Source organism: Monodon monoceros, unplaced genomic scaffold, assembly GCF_005190385.1.
Source record: "Monodon monoceros isolate NGI ecotype Baffin Bay Population unplaced genomic scaffold, NGI_Narwhal_1 Super_Scaffold_22, whole genome shotgun sequence".
NCBI lineage: Eukaryota > Metazoa > Chordata > Mammalia > Artiodactyla > Monodontidae > Monodon > Monodon monoceros.
The window spans coordinates 14,429,995-14,454,832 of NW_021703779.1; the positions used below are offsets into that span (position 1 = coordinate 14,429,995).

At 41.0% G+C, this 24,838-nt stretch overlaps 1 protein-coding gene across 2 annotated transcripts in view; it reads left to right on the forward strand.

Annotated features, from left to right (window-relative positions):
- REPS2 (RALBP1 associated Eps domain containing 2) overlaps window positions 1–24,838 on the forward strand; it is a 233,805-nt gene that overhangs the window by 104,098 nt on the left and 104,869 nt on the right. For both annotated transcript variants that reach the window (XM_029239934.1, XM_029239935.1), the window contains exons 6-11: window positions 6,593–6,731; window positions 12,025–12,088; window positions 14,092–14,234; window positions 17,578–17,672; window positions 22,603–22,672; window positions 24,137–24,190. In XM_029239934.1, the coding sequence (XP_029095767.1) occupies window positions 6,593–6,731; window positions 12,025–12,088; window positions 14,092–14,234; window positions 17,578–17,672; window positions 22,603–22,672; window positions 24,137–24,190 (565 nt within the window). The remainder of the gene's footprint in view (window positions 1–6,592; window positions 6,732–12,024; window positions 12,089–14,091; window positions 14,235–17,577; window positions 17,673–22,602; window positions 22,673–24,136; window positions 24,191–24,838) is intronic.

Consider the following 24,838-nt stretch of genomic DNA (forward strand, 5'->3'; position numbering starts at 1 on the left):
TAGAAGCACGGCTATCGTTTGCTTCCCTGACTCTTCTTTTTTCTCTGCCCCATGACGGATCAATCCTCGGATCTTTCTGTAGGCAGCTTAATTGTCACTTGGGCTATGCTCTAGTCTTACCAGCCTGTGAGCCAGTCTTCCCCTTTAGGGTGGTTGAGTCTTCTCATATCTTTGCTCATGAGATCATGCTTTGATCAATGGTCGCAGTACGGTGTTCTTATTTCCAAAAGGTCGTTGGCAGGGGAGGTGTCCTCACAGAGTCACTGTGGGCTTGCTAGGAGGTTTTCCTCCCCCAGACAGTTTATTTGCTAAGGCACCAAAAGGATGTTGTTCTAACAAAGATCATCGCACCCTTAGGTGAAGTGGCTGGACTCTAAGGCAGCATTGACAGGAGGCCTCCAGGGTGGGGTTATATTCTAAAGAGAAATGTTCTGTGGTTGAAACAATACACACCCCCTTCTTAAGTTCTCCCTGACAGTAGTGCTTCCTTGCAATTCATACTTTTCATCTATGTTTGATTTTAAGATACTTCAGGGGTAAATGTCACCTTTTGAGATTTTATTAATAGTATTACTTTTTTTTTTGCGGTACGTGGGCCTCTCACTGTTGTGGGCTCTCCCGCTGCGGAGCACAGGCTCCGGACGCGCAGGCCCAGCAGCCGTGGCTCACGGGCCCAGCCGCTCCGTGGCATGTGGGATCTTCCCAGACCGGGGCACGAACCCGTGTCCCCTGCATCGGCAGGCAGACTCTCAACCACTGCGCCACCAGGGAAGCCCAATAGTATTACTTTTTAATGAGTCTTTTGAAGTCTCTTTCATTATAAACAGCCTGTATTCCCCAGAGATAACGAGTTGCAGTGCCAGATATTTGCATTTCACTTGAAACAAAACCAAGGGTTTGAATGTTTTAAATATAAGCAAATCTAATTCTCCTGTGTCTAGAGAAACTGTATAATGAACCATATGTATGAGGCTTAAGCACACAGATGTGGAAGATTCTCTGTCTCTCTTGTTCTCTCTCTCTCTCCCTCCTTTTATATTTTCTTAAAAACGCTGGTAGAGCTCAAAATTGGCACCAAGTAGCAAAAATCTCCACCCAGCCAAGCAAATCACTACAGCTGGAGTGGAACTGGGGCTCCTGTTGGGTGCACACGGAGGTGGGTCTCTTCCTGGTTCCGGCTTCTCCTCGGAAGTCCAAGGCTCCATCGTTCCCCCGCCCCCATTGCTCAGTGCCTCCAGTCTTTGCAATTAGACATTCTCTCTTAGGTGACTGATTTCAGGTCTTTGTTACGGTTGCCTTATGGGTTTATTTGGAGGAGATGGCCCCCTAGCTGCTGCCAGAGAGGTCTCAAGCTGCCATCCCGCTGCTGGAATGGGCCTTCATCTGGTGGGGGCCCTGTGGCTTTTTTCTCTTACTCCCCTCATAGCCCTCCCTACCTCTGGGCCACCTTGACCTCTGGCCGGGGTTGCCGATATGGCCTTAATTGGTCTTCTGACCTTTAGTCTTCCGTTCCATTCTCCTCACTGAAGTGATCTTTCTGCAACTCAAATCTGATTATTTCATTGGCCTGTGTCATACTTATCTGTGGCTCCCGATTGTCTTCTAGATACAGTTTAAAGCCCTTAACCTGGTGCACCTGAACCTTCATGGTCTGGACCAGGGGTTCCCAACCCTTGAACTGTGGACCGGTAGCGGTCCGAGGCCTGTTAGGAACTGGGCCGCGCAGCAGGAGGTAAGTGGCGGGCGAGGGAGCAAAGATTCATCTGCCGCTCCCCACCGCGCCCCATCGCTCGCATTACCGCCTGAACCATCCTCTCCCCGCCCCACGCCCCCGGTCCGTGGAAAAATTGTCTTCCACGAAACTGGTCCCTGTGCCAAAAAGGTTGAGGACCGCTGGCCTGGACCGTCTTGAGGCAACTCCACTCGCATCTCCTCTGCACTGTCAGCCCATTCTATCTGTATGTAGCTCAACCAAGCTACTTTCAGGAGATGGCTATTTTCTGGCATTTTAAGGTGTCTTTGCAAATGCTGTTCCTTTTCCTTGCCTTGCCCTGCATGTTTTGTAGCACTGCTTCTCAGACTTGAGTGTGCTTTGTATCATCTAGAGTGCTTGTTAAATCGCAGATGCCTGAGCCTCACTCCCAGAATTGATGATTCACTAGGTGTGGGGTAGGGCCTGGGCTTCTGTATTTCTGACGAGTCCCCAGGTGATACGGATGCGGGCGGTCGGTGGAACGACTCCCAGCCGCGGAGCTCCAGAGTTCCCTGTCTCACCACAGCTCACACCTCACTGTTTTGCGATTGCCCGTCTTTCTCCCTCACTGGACTCTAGGCTTCCTGGGAAAAAGAATGTGTTTGACCATCAGAGAGTATCCCTAGTGACTAGTGTCTGGGATGTTGGTGATGTTGAATAAGTGTCTGTGAATGAATGAATGAATGAATGAGCAGGTCAGTGTTTCTGCAGCAAAGTTCACATCATTTGGCTTCTTGTAGTATAGATTAGCTTTCTTTTGGAATATTTCGGCTTCAGGGAACGTGGAATGTGATCCGCCCCTTCCACCTGTCTCTGAAATCACTCACTTAATGAATAAGGAACTTGAAACCTCTCCATAGAGATCAGACCATGGGACCGACAGGGACGTCTGTTGATAGATCTCAAACTTTAAAATATGAAATGGGGACTTCCCTGGTGGTGCAGTCGATAAGACTCTGCGCTCCCAGTGCAGGGGGCCTGGGTTCCATCCCACTGGATCCCACATGCATGCCGCAACTAAAGAGCCTGCCTGCCGCAACTAAGACCTGGTGCAACCAAATAAATAAATATTAAAAAAAAATCAAGTTATTCTTTAAAAAAATAAAATAAAATATGAAATGGACTCATGGGCTTTCTTTCGTTACACGCAGCATAGAGTAGTGTTTTTGCATCTCTCTCAGCATAAGACATACCCCTGAAGTTGTTAGAGCCCGTCAATAAGCGGCCCCCACCCGACTTTTGTAGTGTCTGTGCTGAGCCTGCTAGGGCCTATGTGCAGAATGAAGGCTAAGATGATATGGTTCTCGCCCTCCAGATTGAAACCTGAATGAAGATATGTAAGAAACAGCACTTTAAATGTTGAAACTGTGTGATACTTAGCATACTTATAGTAAGGATTCATATTTTCTAAGATGCTCAAATCACTTGATTTATCAAAACATGCAGTGAGAAGCAAGGGGAAAGAGATGGGGGTAGGTTAAGATGTTTTGGGCAGGCTGGTAGAAGGGCCACACCAGGTACGGGTTGCCTGGTGTTCACATGCCCTCTCTCATTGTTGGAAGGCACTTTTAAATTTTATTTTATTTATTTCTGACTGCGTTGGGTCTTTGTCGTTGCACACGGGCTTTCTCTAGTTGCGGCGAGTGGGGGCTAGTCTTTGTTGTGGTGTGCAGGCTTCTCACTGCAGTGGCTTCTCGTGTTACGGAGCATGGACTCTAGGTGTGCGGGCTTCAGTAGTTGTGGCACGTGGGCTCAGTAGTTGTGGCTCGCAGGCTCTAGAGCGCAGGCTCAGTAGTTGTGGCATACGGGCTTAGTTGCTCCGCGGCATATGGGATCTTCCCGGACCAGGGCTTGAACCCGCGTCCCCTGCATTGGCAGGCGGATTCTTAACTACTGCGCTACCAGGGAAGCCCTGGCACTTTTGGTTTTAAGGAGCAGGAATTCTCCTTGTCAGCTCTTAAGTTTTCTTGAGAAGGAGGAAGGGGTTGGGGTTCTCATGGGAATCCAAGAAATGAGAGACGAGGATTGGCCCAGTGGTCCCCAGGAATGGGAGTTCTTGGTTATTCACATTTGTTCCGCCATGAACAGACTAGTTGAAGTAGACTTCACTGTCCATTTGCCTTTTGGCTGCCAGCAGCCACCCTCACCCCGGACTCTTTGTAGTACTTGCGCTCCTCACAGATTCTGCTTGTGCTCACTTCTTGCTCCCTTGTGACTTTAAGTCCCAGTTGGCCTTTGCTTGGCACCCCCGCCCTGCTATGCATCTGCTCAGGGTCTCCTTTCTCTGCTTGTTGATCTTTCTACTTTTTATCCACATCCACAAGAATGAGCATCTGGCGCAGCTTGTTCTCGCTAGAGAAAAGCTTTCTGTGCCAGAGCATCCCAGAGGCCAGCAACTGTGAGCCCACCCACACTTACTTGGACTCAGCTGGGGGAGACCGGGCATGAGGTGGGCCATGCTGTGCACGTGTGGTTCCAGACCCATCTTCGTAGCCAAGCTGAGCTGGGGGTTGGGGGCAGGTAGCGCCTCCGCGGTGGCTGTGGACCTGGCAGGTACGTCAGAGAGTCCTTTGGGGCCATGGGACTTGAGGATGGGTAGGATTTTTTTTTAAATTAATTAATTAATTAATTTTATTTTTGGCTGTGTTGGGTCTTCGTTTCTGTGCGAGGGCTTTCTCTAGTTGTGGCAAGCAGGGGGCACTCTTCATCGCTGTGCACGGGCCTCTCACTATCGTGGCCTCTCTTGTTGCGGAGCACAGGCTCCAGACGCTCAGGCTCAGTAGTTGTGGCTTACGGGCCTAGTTGCTCCGCAGCATGTGGGATCCTCCCAGACCAGGGCTCGAACCCATGTCCCCTGGATTAGCAGGCAGATTCTCAACCACTGCACTACCAGGGAAACTCAGATGGGTAGGATTTGAGTGGGCTGGGATCAGAGGAAGGGTGGTCTGGGGAGAAGACGCAAACCTGACCCATGAGGAGAGAGCATGTGGGCTATCAGAAGCCTGATATGAGTGACCAAGGAGGAGGCTGGATTATAAGGGCCCTAAAAGCCAGGTGGAGGAGGGGGATTTGTTTTATTGGGCAATAGGTCATCCTGAAAGCTTTTAAGCAGAGGAATCGGTCACTTTCTCCTGTCCATTTCCGATTCCTGCTGTCAGATTAGACTTGAGACCTGCTAAGAGACCACTGATGCCACTCAGGGGTCAAGTAATATGGGAGAGGAAATAGGGTGAGCAGATGGTTATGGGATGACACTACCAGCAACGACTGGGTATGGCAGTTTCGGTTCCAGGTGGGAAGGAGAGTGCATTTTAGGGGAGTAGAAGCTTCCATGTCAGCGCCAGGGAATGCGCAGCCAATACCTAGCATGGAGATTTTGGCAACAGATTAAAAAAAAGTGGGCACGTATTTGCTGACTGCAGAGGTTCAGTGAAGGATATGGGCATGTCCCTTAAGCTCTCTGAGCCTTGGTTTCCTCATCTGGGAAAAGGATACTACTACCTGCTGTGTCTACCTCTCAAATGTTTGAGGTGCTCAGGTGAGATAGGGGTGTATGAAATGCTTTGTAAATTTCAAAACACTCTATGAATTTAAGGCATTAACTACTGGATAGTGACTTTCAGGGCATTTAAAAACGGTTTGATTTAGATTTAGTGGAAACTCATCTAGTATGCAAACTTCAAAGATGGCATCTCAAGGTCATATCACAGCTCAAACTTTTTACAGAGTTGTTTCTTCTCTGAATGGCATCAGAGGAGAGCCAAGTGTTCCAGGGAAGAGTTACTTCCAGAATGTGGTGTGTGTTTGTTGGGGAGGTTGAGGCAGGGGGCAGAGACGGTCTGCTGTCTTTTCTGGGGATAGTGAGTAGAATACCCTCCTAATGATTAATTCCTTGGTAGTGTGTTCATTCAGAAGCAGGCACCTTGATGGGTATTAGTAGTAATACCTCTCCCCTTCTTTCCTAGTCTCCTTTTGTCTTAAAGGCTCACCCTCCTTGTGTTTACCTTTTAGTTCCATGAAGGTGGCCCTTGGCAAGTAGCACCTTAGCCTTAGGGTAGATGGGAGGGATGCAACAAAGCCCTGTGCTGCTCCTTCCAGAATCACCATTTTTGCTTCTTTCCCCATTGCTTAGCAGAGCTCTTTTCTCCTGCACTACTACTTTGGTTCTCTGTATCCTTAAAATCTCAAATTTGACTTGCATGCCCCCTAGTGGCAGGTCGGATGCACCCCTTGTTACCCTGTTTGTTGTGGTACCATGACAGCCCATCTTTGCACTCAGCTCTATTACTAAGTAGAACCCCCAGTTCACAAATGTGGAAGGAGAGGTTTGGTGATCCTGACTTGCCACTCAGGTGGGACCTGGGGACGTGGGACTTGATTCGGAGCTTTTGATTCCCAGATTTATACAACGGGAATACCTCAGAAAGAAAGATGGTGTGGTTATAGCTGTTCTAGATTTTAAAAAAATGGTTTAAAAAGAATCTAGATTATCTTACTATCTACTCAACTAATTTGAAAGGATCAAAATGTGGTGAATATTTGAAGAAAAGAACGATTGTATTTTTTTCCCCTTCATCGCATTGGAAAATCTTTTGTCACTCACCCAAGTGTTCAATATTTCATGCTCAGACCTGTTAACAACTTTAGGAAATACAAAAGAAAGGTATAAAGCATGATGTCTGACCTTCACAAGTTTACATTCCCATTAAATTCTACTCACAAGGTGTTTAAATTCATTCCCTTGAGGAAAAAAAATTATAATGCTTGGGTGTAATATTTCTACTTTGTTTCACAAAAGACAGATTCTGTGAGCATCTGCTTATTGATTTCTTTTTAAAGTCCTTTTCAGTGGAGAGAGAACTGCAGGATAACAACAGTAGTTACCCAGATGAACCCTGGAGGATAACGGAAGAGCAGCGAGAGTATTATGTCAACCAGTTCCGGTCCCTTCAGCCTGATCCGAGTTCCTTCATTTCAGGTAACAAAGTCTGGCGGGTGAGAACACGGGTCCCAGCTCACTGTCTCCCATAAATAACAGCGCCCATCTTGAGAAATAGTCCACACAAAATGAGTACAACAACCTTCTATGATTTTAGTTTGTTTTTCTCTGAGGTTGAATGTCTCATCAATTATAAACCATGCAGAAAAACACTTGGCAGTGATATTGGGAAAGTTATGTTTCCGTTTCAAAGGGGGGTTAAATGGGAATTCGGAGCATCCTGGTTCAGATCCTGTGCCTTATTAGCTGGAGCAGTTCCTGAAATTAGTGCCGCACCTTTAATTGCATACTCACTATGTTGGTGTTACAGCAAGGACATAGTGTAGCCTCCCAAAGAGTTGCTGTCACAGGTCTCCTTATGTTATATACACCTTAGAGTGCAAGTTCATGTTCGTTTTCTTTGGCTGCAGTCTTTCTCCTCTGGTTTTTCTGAGAGAAAATATGGGAGGAAAATTGGCCAGCATTTTTATGTCCACATGTTAGTTCTTCTGGGTTATCTTCAGAAATACATATTCCTATTGAATTCTCATGCAAAATTCAAGCTGAGAGGAACTGGTTTAATTCCCACGTGCCTACATTTCACCCGGCTGAAGACTAAACAAACAGTGAAATAGTAGAGTCTGGAAGACAAATTCATAAAACTTCCTTTTTATACTTCAATTGTGAAGAATAACAATATGTCCTTGATAATTGTAAGCTGACATATCGCAGTGTGGACTAAGATTAATTTTCTCTCGTGAAATAAGGTGCGTAGTTGAAATGTACCTGTATAAACGCAGATATCATTTTCTGGTTGGTGGTAATGGCTTTATTTGAAGGCAGAATATTGTAGATACAAAAAATTAACGTTGACAACATGATTTTAAAAGAAAGCAGAACCCAGATTGCATTTATTGGCCACTTGCTAACTGTACCCACTGCTTAAGTGACTCTTTTCACAGTGTATGCAGATATTTAGCCAAATACAAATAGGCAGCTGTTAGGAATGTTTTTATTTTCTTTTAACCTTTTCATTTTGCAGAATTTCAAATACAGACACAACTGAAGTGGCTAGTATAACAAACTCCTATGTACCTATCAGTCAGCTCTCACAGTTTGGTTTTATTTATACCCTCTCTCAGCCTAGATGGTTTTGAAGCAATTACCAGACTATTTCATTTGACAATATTTCAGGATGTATCTGTAAAGATAAGGCCTCTTTTAAAAACATAACCACAACTCATTAGCACATTAAAAAAAACCCCACAAATTACTTAATATCAAGTCTTGTTCAGATTTCCCCAATTGTCTCACAAATGCCTTTTAAAAAAGTTTATAGTTTGATCAAGGTCAGGAGAGGTTCATACATTGCAATTAGTTGATGTCCCTTTTTAGAAAGCATCTTTATTTAGATGTAATTTACATACTCTAAATTCACCCATTTAAAGTATACAATTCAATGATTTTAGTGTAGTATAGTCACAATCTAGATTTAGAGCACCTCCCCCCCAATAAACTACCTACTTATTAGCATTTATTCCCCATTCCTGCTCTCCCCACCCCCCAGCCCTAGGTTACCATTAAACTACTTTCTCTCTCTATAGAGTTGCCTGTTCTGGGCTGTTCATATAAATGAAATTGCATAATAAGTGTTTTTTGGTGTCTGACCTCTTTCACTTAGCATAATGTTTTTAAGGTTCATCCATGTTGCGGTATGTACCAGAGCTTCGTTCCTTTTTATGGATGAATATCATTCCATTGTATGGATAGACCCCATTTTATTTATCTGTTCATCAGTTGATTGACTTTTGGGTTGTTTTGGCTGTTAAGAATAATGCTGCTGTGAACGTTTGTGTACAAGTTTTTATGTAGATGTATGTTTTTATTTCTCTTGGATATATACCTAGGAGTGGAATTGCTGGATCATAGGATAACTCTGTATTTAACCATTTGAGGACTAGCCAGACTGTTTTCCAAAGTGGCTGCACCATTTTACATTGCCACCAGTAGTGTCTTACTCCACATCCTTGCCAACACTTGTTTTTATCTCTTGATTGTAGCCGTCCTAGTGGATGTGAAGTGGTATCTCTCTGGATGAAGAATGACATTGAGCATCTTATCATGCTTTTACTGTCCATTTGTATATCTTCTTTGGAGAAATGCCTATTCAGATACTTTGCCATTTTTTTAAAAAAAATCGTTGAGTGGAAAGAGCTCTCTGTGTATTCAGACATATGATTTGTAAATATTCTTTTCCCAATCTGTGGCTTGTCCTTTTATTTTCCTAATGGTATCTTGCGAAGCAAAAAAGTTTAATTTTGCTGTTCCGGTTATTTTTTCTTTTGTTGCGTGTGCTTTTGGTGTCATATCTAAGAAACCATTGCTTAATCCAAGGTCATATTAATTTTGTTTTTTTATTATTATTATTATTGGCCGCGCCGTGTGGCTTGTGGGATCTTAGTTCTCAGATCAGGGATTGAACCTGGGCCCTGGCAGTGACAGCGCAGAGTCCTAACCAGTGGACTGCCAGGGAATTCCCTATATTACAGTTTTATTTCTTATATTTAGTTCTTTCGTCCAATTTGAGCTAAGTTTTGCATATGATATGGGGTAGGGGTTCAAATTCATTCTTTTGCATGTGAATATCTAGTTGTCCCAGCACCATTTGTTGAAAAAACTATTCTTTCCCCCATTTAATTGTTTTAGGTTCCCTGTCAAAATTCAACTGACTGTAAGTGTGAGGGTTTATTTCTTTACCAATTCTGTTTCACTGATTTGTATGTCTAGCCTAATGCCAATACCACACTGTCTTGATTATTATAGTAAGTATTTGAAATTGGATAGTGAGAGTTCTCCAACTTTGTGCTTTTCAGTTTTATTTGTTTTGATTTCAAGTTTTAGGGATTGTGTTCTTAAAATTTAATTTTTTACTTATATAAAATATTAACACAGTCCTCAAGTTGAGTCTACAAAACAAGCTACATTCAAAGAAGTCTAGTTCCTGTCCCTGTCTCCTCTACCTTGTTCCTTCCTTGTTCCTATAGGTAAACATCTTGTTTAATGGCTTATTTGTCTGTTTTTAAAAATAGAAGCAAATACATGTATGCGCATATCTCTCTATATGTGTGTGTGTGTGTTCTTATCTCCATATTTTCTTAGATAAGTGGTAGCATACTACTTACTCTTTCCTCCACCTTGCTTTTTTCACTTAATATATTCTGGTGATTACTCTGTAGTCGTATGTAGAGATATTTCTTGTTTCTTCTTACAGATTGTGTGAATGTGCAGTCATTTATTCAGCCAATTCTTTATTGGGAATACTTCTAGTCCTTTGCTATTACATATATTTCTCTTGTAAATAGCCTTCTGCATATGTCTTTTTATATTTTTGTTAGTGTATCCTTGGATAATTTGGAAGTGGGATTACCGGGTCAAATGTGATTTTGCAAAACACCCCTTCTTTGGGGTTGTGCCATTTTGTCACCCCACCAGCATTGTATGAGGTGCCTGTTTTCCCATAGTCTTGTTATCAAAACACGTTATTGAACTTTTGTATTTTTCCCATCTGATGATAGGCAAGAAATCATGTCTTTGTGTGGCTTTAACTTACAGATGTCTCACGAACAAGGTTGAACATTTTTTTTTCAATATGATTAAGAGTCAGTTGCATCTATTTCTTTGAACTCTCATAGCTCAATCCATTTTTACAGTGGTTTACTGGTCTTTATTATTTTTTAAAGATCTGTGTATATTGGATGTATTAACATTCAGTCACTGATGGATCAATGCTGTGGGTAGCTGTCGTTTACTGGGCTGAGAGACCCCTTGTAAGAAAAAGTCTGGATTCATGGTTTTGATCTTTGACTGCTGACAGCTTTTAAGCCTCCCTTCTACCTCTTCTGCCCCACATGTGGCTCTCGGGTGGATCTGAAAATGGCTGGAGAGAGCAAGGAAAGGAGGCTTGTTTGGGGTTTCTCTGTTGCTTGAGGGTGGGGCTGGGGCGAGGGTTCCAGCTCCCTGTTGGAACTTCTGTCAGCACCGAAGGAGGGAGCACCTGGCTTGCTCAAGTGCTCCTTCTCTGACCTCGTTAGCCATCATCTTCCCTGTGGGTGCCGCCCAACCACTCTGGGACACCGTGGGCCGACAGTCTCTCTCTACTGTGTGAAGGCCAGGCCAGGTCTCTAGCTGTGGGTTTGAGCCTATTATACTTTGAAGAAAGGAGATCAGGAGGGAAAAAGAAGAATGAAATTAGGGGAGAATGCCTTTCTATGTACAAAATAGCCGGCAAATGGGCTTTCAAGACATTTCTGACAAATGTTTGACAAGGCAAGGAGGCTGCATGGATGGGCAACAGTCCTGGGTCAGCATTATTTCCAGGATGCTCTTGGGGAGAAGGCTCATTCGTTTATAGGGTACTTTGTCTTTGATCCTTCATCTATCAAAGGAAAATAAGTCTGCCTTAGGGTCCACTATAATCCTTTGTTTCAAGGCCAGTTAGAAGTCTCGTGCTGGCTAAGGAAAGATTTTTGACTTTATCAGTTTAGAATAGAGTTTAGGGCTTTGATTTGAGTGTTCTTTGTGTTAGACTTGAGGCTTTTGAATTGTGAAACTGTTTTGAGAGCAGAAAGCATAAAAATTTCAATCTCAATAAGGATTGGGTCTAAACATTTTAAGTGCAATTGGGACTTGAAGCTACGTTACATGTAAAATGAAATGATTACCTGATTTCCATTGATATTGGTAAATTTGCAGTGAATAAAGAAAGTAGCAAGAGGTTCCTGGATACGATTCTTGAAGAGCCACCAAGAGATCTTAAATCTCACTGAAACGCTTTCTCAAGATGTCTGTCTTATCTCTAGTATGATGAGATTAATGGTGTTAGTTTTTCTTTTTTGCTGTTTCCTACCATGATCGTGTATTACTTTTGCATCCGTTCATTAAAAGTGCTCGACAGATTTTTACTTTGATAATTTTGATAGTTATCTTTTGAATTTTTAGTAAATTTTTCAGATTTTTGGAAATACAAAGAAGGAATTCATATAATTTTCATGTCATAATTAAGTATTATGCCATTAGTTCTTTTGCCCTATTCTAATTTACATACTCTTTTAAAAGCCGTTTGTATGTTGCTTTTAGCCACACAATTCGTAGTTTCTTTGATGAATAATTGTTATATTTGTGGTTATATGGTAGGAATTGCTGAATGAAAAAAATGGTGATTCATTTACATATAAATATAAAAGCTGCTCTAGATAAGTAATTCATGATTTATTTAAACAATGGCTCTTGACAGGTTCTGTGGCCAAGAACTTCTTCACCAAATCAAAGCTTTCCATTCCAGAACTCTCCTATATATGGTAAGTACAGTTAATGCCTCATAGTATCATACTGTTATCCATAGCCATCCTTTAGCTCCTACTTTTGCATTTTAAAAATCTAATCTTTTGAATTTTTTAAAAATCAGACTAAGAGAATGAAAAGAACTTAGATTATTGTTGCTTTGAAGATTAAGTAAGTTATATGAAAAGCACAATGAATAGTGTCTGGCACATACTACGCACTGTTTGGGCTCTTATTTAAAAAGCAATTTCCTAATTATTGTCCTCATGTAGATGCCTTTTCAGTCTAAGCAGTTGTGTGAGCATATGAGAATTTCCATCTTGTGTGTTTTATTTTCAGATTTTTCTACTTGATGTGGTGTAAGTGACCAGAGAACCTTGAAAAGCTATTCTTTATAATATTTTATGAGGCCAGGTGAACAGAAGTTCCACAAATATTTTGGAATTAAGTTAAATTTGACTCTTCTCGTTGCCTCTGAGCTTCGTAAATTTGGCTGGTGTTTATCAGCTGGGCCCTGGTTCAGACTTGCACATGTGGCGTGCCCGGTGCTTTGCTGCTGTGCCGGCTCCATCACCGGCTCCAGAAGGGCTGTGCTGGTTGGTCCAGATGGCTCTGTTTGCGTTTATGAAAACGCTCCATACCTCTGTAAACTCCCAGCTGCGTGTGGGCTCTTCTTCCTCAAGACTGGGTGGGAGACCACACTGTGATAAATATATAATTAAAGTATTGGAATATTTATGTAAAACTTTTTTTCATGAGGATTTACAAAAAAATTAGAGTTTAAAATTGCTTGTCATGTTTTATGCATCATATTGGAAAACTATTCCACTGACACTTGTGAATGCCACTGTATCTGGGATCCTGAGCTGAATTTCGGTTTTTCGGCAATATATTATAGCATTCAAAAAAAAGTGGCAAGCCTTATTAGGCTTTAAAGCTAGGAAAAAAGAGAAACTATCATTTTGTAAAGAATACAGTCTGTTTTGGCAGAATTCCCAGTCTTAACATTATTGGCATGAGGATTTCTCTCTTTTTGTTGAGACATATCCATGTAAGCTTTGTGGGATTCTCTCCACCCAGTGTTTGAAACAGTTCCCTGGCTCCTCACCTTGGGGAGCTGGTGCTTTCTGAATATTCAAGGGGGACAAGGATATGAAGGGTCCAAAGGAAAGTTCCGGAGCTTACCTTCTGTGGTTTTTCTTTCAAATAGTAACCCCCTTTCTACTATGATTGTATATGCCTTCTCGCTCTGCTTGTCCTAACACAAGCGTACTCATCTCTGTACACCTAAGAGACTGGTTGAGCTTATGGGGTCTTAGTTACTTTGGCAGATAGGCCTCTGCTTTTCAGTGGGAAACAACGGCTGAAGCAAAGATAAGCCTTTTCAAGCCTCTCCCTTTCTTCCTTTCTATCTCATCTGGTTCCAGCCTTCCCTAGTTGCTAGTTTTATCTGAAAACATAGTTCAGCCAGTATTTACTGAGCTTACTTGTGTTTTCCCAGGAGGGAATTCTCAAGCAAAGTTTTGATACAACATTTGCAACTTGAAAAGTTCAAGGTTTTTCCTTAAAGCTGAGAAATGAAGTGCTTGTATCTGAGCTTGGGTAACTGAATAATGGCCAGGACACCGGTGAAAGGGCAGGACCAGCCCTTCCTCTGACTGTTTTGAGCACCAAGTCCGGGGCTGTTCACACAACTCATTTACTGAATGACTGTCAACTAAGTGTGAATTGTGGGCATCGTTTTCCTTTTTGTCCCATAGTTTTTTTTAACTTGTGTAGTCTGTTGTAAAACAGATCTATTTGGAGAATCTGAAGAATTTCAATTTTTATTTATAAAGTGCCACTCATGCTAGTGGTGTCGATTTTTCTTCCTCCGTGTGGCCCCCTGAGATTTTATATGGGTTTGGGGACCCTGCAGGGCCTCCACCAGAGAGCCTGGGAGTCGTGTTTGCATGTTTGAGGCTGAGTAACTTTCCTTCTGAGCCCCGTGTTAGGCGCTCATAACATCTGCTTTCCTTAGGGAATTGAGCGATGCTGACTGCGATGGAGCCCTGAGCCTGCCGGAGTTCTGTGCTGCGTTTCATCTCATTGTGGCCCGGAAGAACGGCTACCCACTGCCTGAGGGCCTGCCTCCAACTCTGCAGCCAGAGTACCTGCAAGCAGGTAATGCCTCATCATAAATCCTAAACCTTAGGCGTTTCCTTCCAGATCTTGGAAGAGAGTTTTGTTCCTTAAGATGTTGTCCAGACACTTTGTGGAGTCCTTTGTATATACAGTTACTGTTCATTAACTGATATTAGACTCTCACAACTTATAATGTGAGTCATAGGGATGATCTAGCAAATGTGAGTCATCTTTTATCTCCATTCTAGTACTGTCTGGGTGGATTTGAACCAAAGCCACGTAACCCTTTCATGAAAATTGTGGACCAGGCAACTACTGAATCCCCAGCTGATAAAAAATTAGGAGGAAGATCTTCCTGTAGAGCCAATGCTGACTTACCATCTTTAGGCCCAGCCCGATGTCCCCGAGTGGCCTTGGGCAACGGAATGGACTAGGAGTCTTGTACCTAATGAAAAAGTTTAAAAATTACATGCAGTGAAATGTATGAAAGGCTCCGATCTTAAATGTACACTCGATTTTTAAAATATGTATCCACCCATGTAACTGCAATCAGATATAGAACATTCTAGCACGCCAGAAAGTTAGAATAGAGCTCTCTTTGTCTTTCTCATTAATAAAACAGTTACCCCCAAATCCTTTGGATAGGAAAGAGTCGTAGTGAGTCCACCCTTTGTATTAACTTCTTTGGAAGATTGAAAAAATTAATAGTGTCTCTTGCCCTTTCAAAGGCAGTGGGCTGATTTCTGATGTGAATTTTATTATTCACAGAAGTATAGCCTTCATCGAAAGGGTCCAGAAATAGCTGGTGCTTTCAACAGACTTTCTCACTTTTTAGAGAGGGCCTCTAAAACATGAGAGCTTAGTCATTGATGATTATTGGCATGAGGGAAACAGTGTCTAAAGAAAACGTGATTAGTCATGAACAGATCATAAATTTCCTGGTTAGATCTGGAAAGGCCTTAGATTATCTTGTCTTGTCCCCTCCTTATAATGACACTAGATTCAAAGTACCCAGTGACTTATCTAAGTCAGTCTTCGGGTCTCTGACTCTTAAATAAAAAGTCTGTCATTCTGTGTTAGGTAGTGACGGGGTGGAGGCTCAACCAAAAGGAAGAGACTAAGTATGTGGCTGGTGCCAGGGACCGGTGAACATGTTGGGGGAAGCATGACCCATTCTGGGATCTTGCCCAGAGGCCCTCAGAAAATGTACAAAGGGGAGGGTTCAGAGAGCAAAAGCTATTACTTGTTTCAGAGCTTGGACTTTGCTAATAGCAGCTGCTTTCTGACTCCAGCGGGCTGTAACTCCAGCGTGTTCCCCTTCCTTACAGTCTGGGGGAGACCCTCAGGGGTCCCCAGGAACTAGTTTGCAGTTGGGCAGCATGATGCACTGCTCTTTTTCCTCTTTAGTGTCTCTCTCTGTGTCCCTGTCTCTGTCTCGCTCTCTCTCCTCCCTCTCTTTCCTGTTTGGGGTCTTGAGGAATGCTGTTTCCTTGTTCTTATGTGGTGTGGCTATGGAACCTAGGCTGGGTGTCATGACTTCTTATTTGAGGAGTCACTTTGTAGGTGTTCAGGTGTTTCACGGAGTGTTTCAAAAGTCACTGATGAGATTTTTAAATGTCTGAAAGCCCTGAGCAAAAAGTGTATTAACAAAAGAGAAATAGCCTCTTGATTCCTTTACTGCTGCAAATGGCTGCTTTTACCTTGCTTACGCAGTACAGGGGAGTCTAAAAAATAGAGCCTCAGTCAAGTGCATCTCCCTTTATTTTGAATGAAGTCCACCCCCCATTTCTTAATGGCCTTTTATGGAGCATGCATTTATATAGAAACAACTGAAGAAGAATCCATCATATACCCTTCAATTAAACAAAAATTGCACATCATTTCCAGAGTTTGTGGGATTAATCTTAAGTAATAATTAAATAGTTCTAACAAAAACCATGAGAGACCTCATAAAATCCCATCAAACTTAGTGATAGTATGGCAAACCCTAAGGGTTTAGTAGTTGACTTTTAAATGGTTTATTAACCTTGTTTATTTTTGTATTTGGTTCAAGAAAATGGCCAGAACTCTTTGGGTCTTCTCTGTGCTTTTTAATTTTTTAAAATAAATTTATTTTATTTTTGGCTGTGTTGGGTCTTTGTTGCTGCGAGCGGGCTTTCTCTGGTTGCGACGAACAGGCTTCTCATTGCGGTGACTTCTCTTGTTGCGGAGCACGGGCTCTAGGCACGCGGGCTTCAGTAGTTATGGCTCGCGGGCTCAGTAGTTGTGGCTTGCAGGCTCTAGCGCGAGGCTCAGTAGTTGTGGCGCAAGGGCTTAGTTGCTCTGCGGCATGTGGGATCTTCCTGGACCAGGGCTCGAACCCACGTCCCCTGTGTTGGCAGGTGATTCTTAACCACTGTGCCACCAGGGAAGTCCCTGCCAATCTATTTTTAACATTTGATTCAAAAAAATGTTTTTAAACATGGCACTAAAATTTTGATTTCTTAATAGCTGGTCTTGACAAATTTGATTTGTAGCTTCTGTTTACTGTCTACCACAGTCTGCTTTTCCTCTTTGGAATAATGACAATTTTCCTAGTTGTTGAGACATTTTTTTTTTTTACTTACTTTGTGACAAAAGTGGTGAAACAGAATCTGTTTCTAAGAAGTAGTGTGAGTGTTCAGTGTTAGCTTACCAGGTAGGATGGTTTTTCTTATGCTGATCCACTCAGCTACCCAGCTAACAGCTGCTGTCACTATACTGTGTTGGAAGAAACCCATAATGTGATTATTTCATTGTTATAAATCAGGAAGAACTTGTGTTCTTATTTTTGTTATTCCTGCTAACCAAAAGAAATGAGTACTTCATAAAGCTTTCTTCTGCACATATCATTGTAAGATCTTGTCTATTTACTTCCAGTAGTAATAGCTAAAATGAAGTATTTCCTCAGTTAATGTTTATGGTATTCAAACTATCACCATAGTTACTGCCATTTTAAAATGCTGCTAGTAGCTTAGTTGAAACTGAAGTATTGTGATAGTGATGGTTAAGGTGGAAAATGACTTCTGTGTTACAACATGAAATGCTGACAGCATGGACCTTCCAGCAGGAGTGCTGGCAGTTCAAGCCCCTGCTCTTCATTTACTGGCTCTCTGACCTTGACTAAGGTGCTTACCTTCACTGCTCCTTAGTTTTGTTGCGTGTAAAGTGGGCATGGCAGAAGTACTAGCTTGTATACGTAAAGAACTTGAAATACTACCTCAGCGTGATTAGTGCCATCTCTCGCATATAGGAGCTGGCTGATTTTGTTGCTCTATTTACCAAGCACAGAAAAGCTGCTAGGAAACAATGACCACCATGACTATAGTATATATTCTTATGCATTCTTTTTGTTTCTTCTTAGCCTTTCCTAAGCCCAAGTGGGAGTGTGCGTTATTTGATTCTTATTCTGAGTCAGTGCCAGCAAACCAACAACCCCGTGACTTGAATCGGATGGAGGTAAAAGATCTTCATATGTTAATAAGTAAGGATGTGTGTACTATTAAATCCATTAGCTGATTGTTCTTTACAAACTCTGGAAAATTTGCTTTCATAACGATTTCTCTTAATACTTAGTACTTACTTTGGAGCTCAGCATTTCAAATCTGGACACCAGATATATCTAGAATTATCTTTTTCTCTTCTCCCTAAAACTAGATTTGGTGAAAAAAGCAAAGTAGCCTCTTGACCTTTTAGAGGTGAAATTTAGGTACAGCCAAACTAAGCCAGGAGAACGTAAGCCAGGTTATTTACTTTAACCGCTCTTTAATTTGGAAGAAAACATTGTAAAGTTGTATTTTTAGCAGCTGATTATTAACAAGGTGTAATGAATCAGAACAGTTTTGAGAGGAGGTTTGAGAACTGTATATGAGGGCCCCAGATCACATTGAAAGCTGCCTGATTTGGATGATCCTCAAGAGAAACCTGAAGAATTCCTATAACGTTGGGCCGCTGATGCAGGGGCTTAACTGTGTGCTTTAGGGGTCCTTATGGTTATTGTTAATATCAGCACTTTCGTCACCGTCACCACCATTATGATTGCTGTGATGACAACTTATGATATCTGCTGTTCCCACCCTGAAAAAAGTCTGGAAATGTTTCATAAATGGAGGTTTGTTCATAGGCTCCTATTACAGTGCTCCGATGTTGCAAGATGATAGAAGTCAAAGGCAGGATACAGGGCCATTTAAAAAATTTCTTGTGATTGTGTGTGATTATTTATTCTTTCCCACAAGGCTCTCGTGCCTGTAGTGCATGTTGTGGATGCCATCCTCTGCTCTTCTCTGAGTGAATCAAGCCTGCTTCTGCTGTGCCCCCTCTGATAACGTCTCTCTTGGCCTCTCTACTGCTCTTTCTTTGAGTCGTAGCCTCCGTGTTCCTTTCCTCAGCAGATTTCTACTCTTGGGAAGGAGATAAAGTGATTTCAGGTGGAGTGATAGAGGTGCATTCTAAGAGTTTTGGCTTTTTCAATTTCTTTTTCTGTAGAATGTGTATGATGGTGAAGCAAGTATGATTGTCAGTCACTTTTCCCGGCCCTCGGTGTACTCGGGTTGCTGACAGTGTACGGAGAAGTTTGTCTGTCAGGCCAGGACAGACATCTCTACAACTGTCTTATGCAGTTGCCCTGTTTTATTTTTTGTTTGTTTTGGTTTGTTTTTTGTTTTATTTTAAAATTTTTTTTGCTATGGGTACCCCTGCTTGTGTAAAATTATGTTGTTGTTGGGTGATTTACTAAAAACGTCATAATTCACATTTTTTCTAGTTAAACATTTTGTTCCAACTTGCCATGCTATCAGATGGTCTCTGCTTTTCCAACAGAGATATAAATAATGCTGTTTGTTTTTGGAGAAATTAATTACTGACTCATGTTGCTGTTCTTCATGTACTCACTTATCATCTCTAAAAGGAAAGGAGCAAATATCCAGGTGTCTGTGAAGCCTGGAAATGGAGATATTTTAAACACAGGAATGCATGCTTGGAGTTTATTTTATTTTATTATTATTTTTTTTCTGGCCACGCCACATGGCTTGTGGGATCTTAGTTCCCCAACCAGCGATTGAACCTGGGCCCTCGGCAGTGAAAGCGTGTAGTCCTAACCACTGGACCGCCAGGGAATTCCCCATGCTTGGAGTTTAGATAGATCTTGGTACCAGCCCTGTGAAGGATGACTCCATAAAGGTGTTTGTTGTGAATGGAGCTATAGCTGAGTCAGGTCTTGAGAAGTTTGCTCAGCAGTACATCTTTTTCTAAAGACAGCAGAGCTGTACCATGTACTTATTTCCATTAAGAATTAAAGATTATAATTTCAGGGACACTTGTCTTTAGCAGTGCTTCTTAGATTACTGGATTTCTTTCTTTTGTAAACAGGCTTATTGAGATATAATTCATATACCATATTCATCTAAAGTATACAATTTGTATAAAGTATTCAGTGGATTTTTTTATATTGACAGTTGTGCAACCAGCACTATAGTCGAATTTTAGAACATCTTCATCACTCCAAAATGAAAGCCTGTACCCATTAGCAGTCATCTACTGTTCCCCGCTTTCCCCAGCCTCTAGTAATCATTAAGCTATTTTCTGTCTCTGAATTTGCCTATTCTGGACATTTCATATAAATAGAAACGTAAAATATGTGGTCTTTTGTGACAGGCTTCTTTCACTTAGTATAATGTTTGCTTTTGATCTTCCAGTTTTATTGAGATAGAGTTGACATATAGCACTGGATAAGTTTAAGGTGTACATACAGCAAAATGATTTGACTTACATACATCTTGAAATGATTACTGTGTTTAGTGAACATCCATCATCTCACATAAATACGCTATTAAAGAATTAGGAAAAAAATTTTTTTCTTGTGATGAGATCACTTTGTGTAATGTTTTAAAGTTCATTCACATTGTAGCATGTATCAGTGCTTCATTCCTTTTTATTGCTGAATAGTATTCCGTTGTAGGGATACTAACACAATTTTTATTGGTCCATTCTTCAACTGATGGACATTTGGGTTGTTTCCCCTTTTGGGCTGTTAGAAAAAATGCTGCTCTGAATGTCCATGTACAGGTTTTTGTGTGCACACATGTTTTCAGTTCTCTTGAGTATATATTGAGGAGTGGAATCATTGGATCATATTGTACCTTGTGCTTAACTTTTTGAGGAACTCACAAACTACTTTCCAGAGCAGCTGCACCATTTTACATTCCTCCACCAGCAGTGTATGAGGGTTCCAGTTTCCCCATATCCTTGTTAACATTGGTTATTATCTGTCTTTTTGATTTGAGCCACCCTAGTGGGAGTAAAGTGGTATCTCGTGGTTTTGATTTGAATTTCCTAATGACTACTGATATTGAGCATCTTTTTGTGTGCTAATTAGCCATTTGTATGTCTTCTTTGGTGAAATAGCTATTCCTATCCCTTGTCCATTTATAAACTGGGTTGTTTATTGAGTTGTAAGTGTTCTTTATCTATTCTGGATATAAATCTCTTATTAAATGTATAATTTGCAAGTAATTTTCTTTTTTTTTCCCTCCCTTTCTTGATAGTATCCTTTGTAACACAAATGTTTTATATTTTGATGAAGTTCAGTTTATCTAATTTTTTTCTTTTTTTGCTAGTGCTTTTGGTGTCATATCTAAGAAACCATTGCCTAATACAAGATCATGAAGGTTTATTCCTATGTTTTCTTCTAAGGGTTTTATAGTTTTAGGTCTTACATTTAGGTCTGTGATCCATCTTGAGTGAATTTTTATATATGCTGTGAAGAAGAGGACCAACTTCATTCTTTATTTTTATATGGATAGCGAGTTGTCCCAGTATCATTTATTGAATAGACAATTTTCTCCCACTGAATTGTTTTGTACGCTTACTGAAAATCAGTTGACCACAAATTTAAGGGTTTATTTATGGATTCTCAATTCTATTCCATTGATCTATATGTTTGTCATTATGTGAGTACTACAGTGTCTTGATTACTATAACTTTCTGGTAAGTTGTTCTTCTTTTTCAAGAATATTTTTGCTATTCTGGGTCCCTTACATTTTTATATGAAATTTACGACCCGCTGGTCAAATTCTGCAAAAAAGCAAGAAGGATTGCTTCAAATCTGTAGATGGATTTAGAGAATATTACCATCTTAACAATATTAAGTCTTCTGACCACGAGCACGGGGTGTCTTTCCTTTTATTTAGATTTTTAAAATTTCTTTCAACAGTGTTCTTTTGGATTTCTTTTTATCCATATTTTCTACTCCTAAATTATTTTATTCTGCTAAGGATCTGGATTACAATCCACGTGGGACAAGAAAATGAAAGAAGGGCGCTGTTGAGATACATTCTCTGTTCTCAGTTACATTTGGAGGCTTCATTGTAATGCCAAAAATGACTTGCCTGTGGATGGCTAAACCCTAGATCAGGTTACCACCAAGCAGTATTCTAAACTCCATTCTTTGAAACAGTTTGAAAACAGAAGTATTGCTTAGGTCTCTTGGGCTGTTCAGATTCTGAGAGGTAAACCAGTTAACCTTTTGGAGCACCGGCTAACTCCAGGAATTTACCCTACTTCTTTAGGTTTTAAAATTTATCTTTATTTGATTTTTTTAATATGTTTAAAATAAAAAGAATATCAAAAGGCATATAATGGCAAGTTCTCCTCTTATCCCTATTCCCACCTACCAATCACCCTTCAATTTTTATATATCTTTCTAGAATGTGTTTACATATATATATCAACTATGAATATGTATTATCCTTTAATCTTATCAGAGGACAGAGTCCATGTTAATTGAGAGTGTAGAAGAAATTATAGTAAGTAGATTTTACATAGAATTTTAAACTAATCAATACTTGATCAATTTGGGTATTCATCTTCTTAGTGTAAGTGAGGACTTCTTCCTTCAGTGAGTTAGCAGAAAATTTTGTTCTGCTCATCAGTAAAATTCTCTTATTCCATGACAAGGAGGCTGTTTGAATCAGGGTTGAACACCCTCTACATAAGAGATCCTGGCAAATACCCATGTGATGGGGCCACTTGTCAGAACCTCTCTCTGCTTGTGAGAAAGTACCTAGAGCACAGGTTTGTTCTTGACTGGAGTCGTGGGCAAATGCTCCACAACTCTGGCTGAGTCCCACACCAGATTGAGATATAATGTGTGGTCTATACATGTACTTCAATCTAAGTCATTATTTTTTCCCTCTGTGTATATAAATTTTTCAATACAAATTAACTTATACCCCACTAGAAATCTAAAAAATAAAATAGTATTAAATGTCAGGGTTTATGGGAGACAGAAATATTGGCAAGATACATAGCTTTTAAAAACATTTGCATCAGATGTGCACATCACTTCATTTCCATTCCAACCCATATTATTAATTTACTTTTCTTTTCCAAGAAGCTATCTATTAAAGACATGGCCGACTTTCCTGTCCCTACCCAAGATGTGACTGGTGATGACAAACAAGGTATGGAAAGAATGAGTTTTCTCCCTTTAGGGACATTTTACCTATATATATTTTTAATCTACTTCTCTTGGAGTGGCTGGCTTCTAGAGCATCTGAGGACTGTTCTCTGTATATGAAAATATTTGGATGGATTAAGTAGTTCCAGTTGCTGTGACGAAACTATAGTTCATAAAGTGGTAACAAGACCTTGAGTGTCCACAGCCCTTCAGTTATGACCCTGTGCTCACTGCTGACCCTCAGGCTACTCCAACACCTTTTATTGGAATCTGGTCGTACTAATTAGGAAATGACTAGAAGCTGAACGGTTTGTGAGCATAACATCTTGTGTTGGCAGATGTGATCCCAGAATGTCAATATACATGCACATTTGCACACAGGTCTAATCCTCGAGGAAGTTACCTTCTGGAGAGAGTTTCTACGCCTGGGCTTTATTCTCTGTGACTTTGTGGGTGTTGGGTTGTGATGATTTGCTTATCTTACTGGACGGGTGAGAGCAGTGCTGCACGGTGTTCCGTGTTACAGCTAGCATCAAGCACAGGGATGAGTTGGCCTGGGACTTACCTAGAAGAGCAGGAGGAACACCCCACCTCCTGCCATACTTCTATATAATGCTTTATAATCTATCAGGTCCTTCCTCATGCACTGTATTATTCAGTCCTCACAAAATGGAATGGAGGCTGGTATGTTTTATCACATAAAATATAGAGATGAGTAAACTAAAGTTCAGGCAGTATGAATTATTTGCTCAGTAAGAAAAAGAGCAGGGATAAGAACCAAGATTTTCGAATTCTCAAGCCCGTATTCCTTCTATTATCTGATATTGATTCACTGCCCATGAATGAAAGGCTTATCTGAAGGGACTAAAAATCAGTGAAGTTATTTCAGGTTTTGTTATCATGACCTGCCATGGATGTAGCTTTGTATGGGAGTTAAACATGAAAAATGTTTCCCATTAGGAAACAGTAATTGCATGCTCTCTGTTTCAGTATTTGCTCAGGAGAGGCAGGCAGACCTAGATGTTGTCTGTGGCAGCAAGTACTCTGATTACTGTCTTTACTAGTGGGTCTTAGTCTTGACTACCCATTGGAATAACCTCGCGAGCTCTAAAAATCCTGAATCCTGGCTCTCACTCTCAGAGAGGTCCTTATATCTTTGCTCTGGATGTCAGGAAAGAAATGGGGAAATTTGATACTTCCTGGTAATACTCCTCCCAGCCACTAGAGGCACTCTCTCTGGAACATTGAAAATACCTCTGTTCTCTGTAGGAGGAGAACCTGTTACCATAGTTTAGGAGACTTTTATTCTTTTAGTAAGTGCTATAGCAACTTATAGATGTTTGTAACACCGTTTTCATAAGTGATGACTAGGGGTTCTTTGTTTTAATGTAATGTGTCTGAGACATAAATTTTTTTTTCTTTACTTTTCCCTCTCTTGTTCTTTAAAAACAAAACGAAACACTGCTAGCTTTGAAGAGTGCTACGGATGAAGCCTTACCAAAGGATATGTCCGAGGATTCAGGTAGGAGAAAACCAATTTAATATATTTTTAATGTAGTTATTTCTTAAACAAACAAACAAACCAAAACAACCCTGTAGTTTCAGTGAGAAAACTGGTACATCTGTGCTGTATATATATATATATATATATATATATATTTCTGTCCAAATATTTGTCTTGTGTTTTATTCTAAGGAAACCTTTTGGTTTCTTTTTTACTCCTCCCCTCTTCTCAGGTATGAGAAGAGGATGATTTCTTTTTAATTTCTGAATATAGGTTTTACTGAAAGGATTTCTCGGTTTGAATCGAGGGTCTCATTGTCACTAAGTATAAAATTGAGAAGGCTTGGATTTGGGAAGATTTCAACAAGCCATTGTGATTTCTGTGTAGAGTAAGCTGATGGGGTGGATTAATGGGAGGCTCACAGGTGAAACTTTCCATTTCCAAAGCATAAATCTCAAACGCTTTCATTATGCTTCACCACCAAGAAGGCAGGTAAATGTGCTTACACATGGAGTGGATTCCAAGGAGAGAAATAAAAGTCGTATTTGCCCAGGTTCTCGGAGAATCAGAACTGTGTCTGGGAACCATGGAGATGGTCGGGCCTGTGGCCTCAGCTTTCTCGACAGAGCCATCACTGAACCAAGATGAACCTAGCTGAGAACAAAC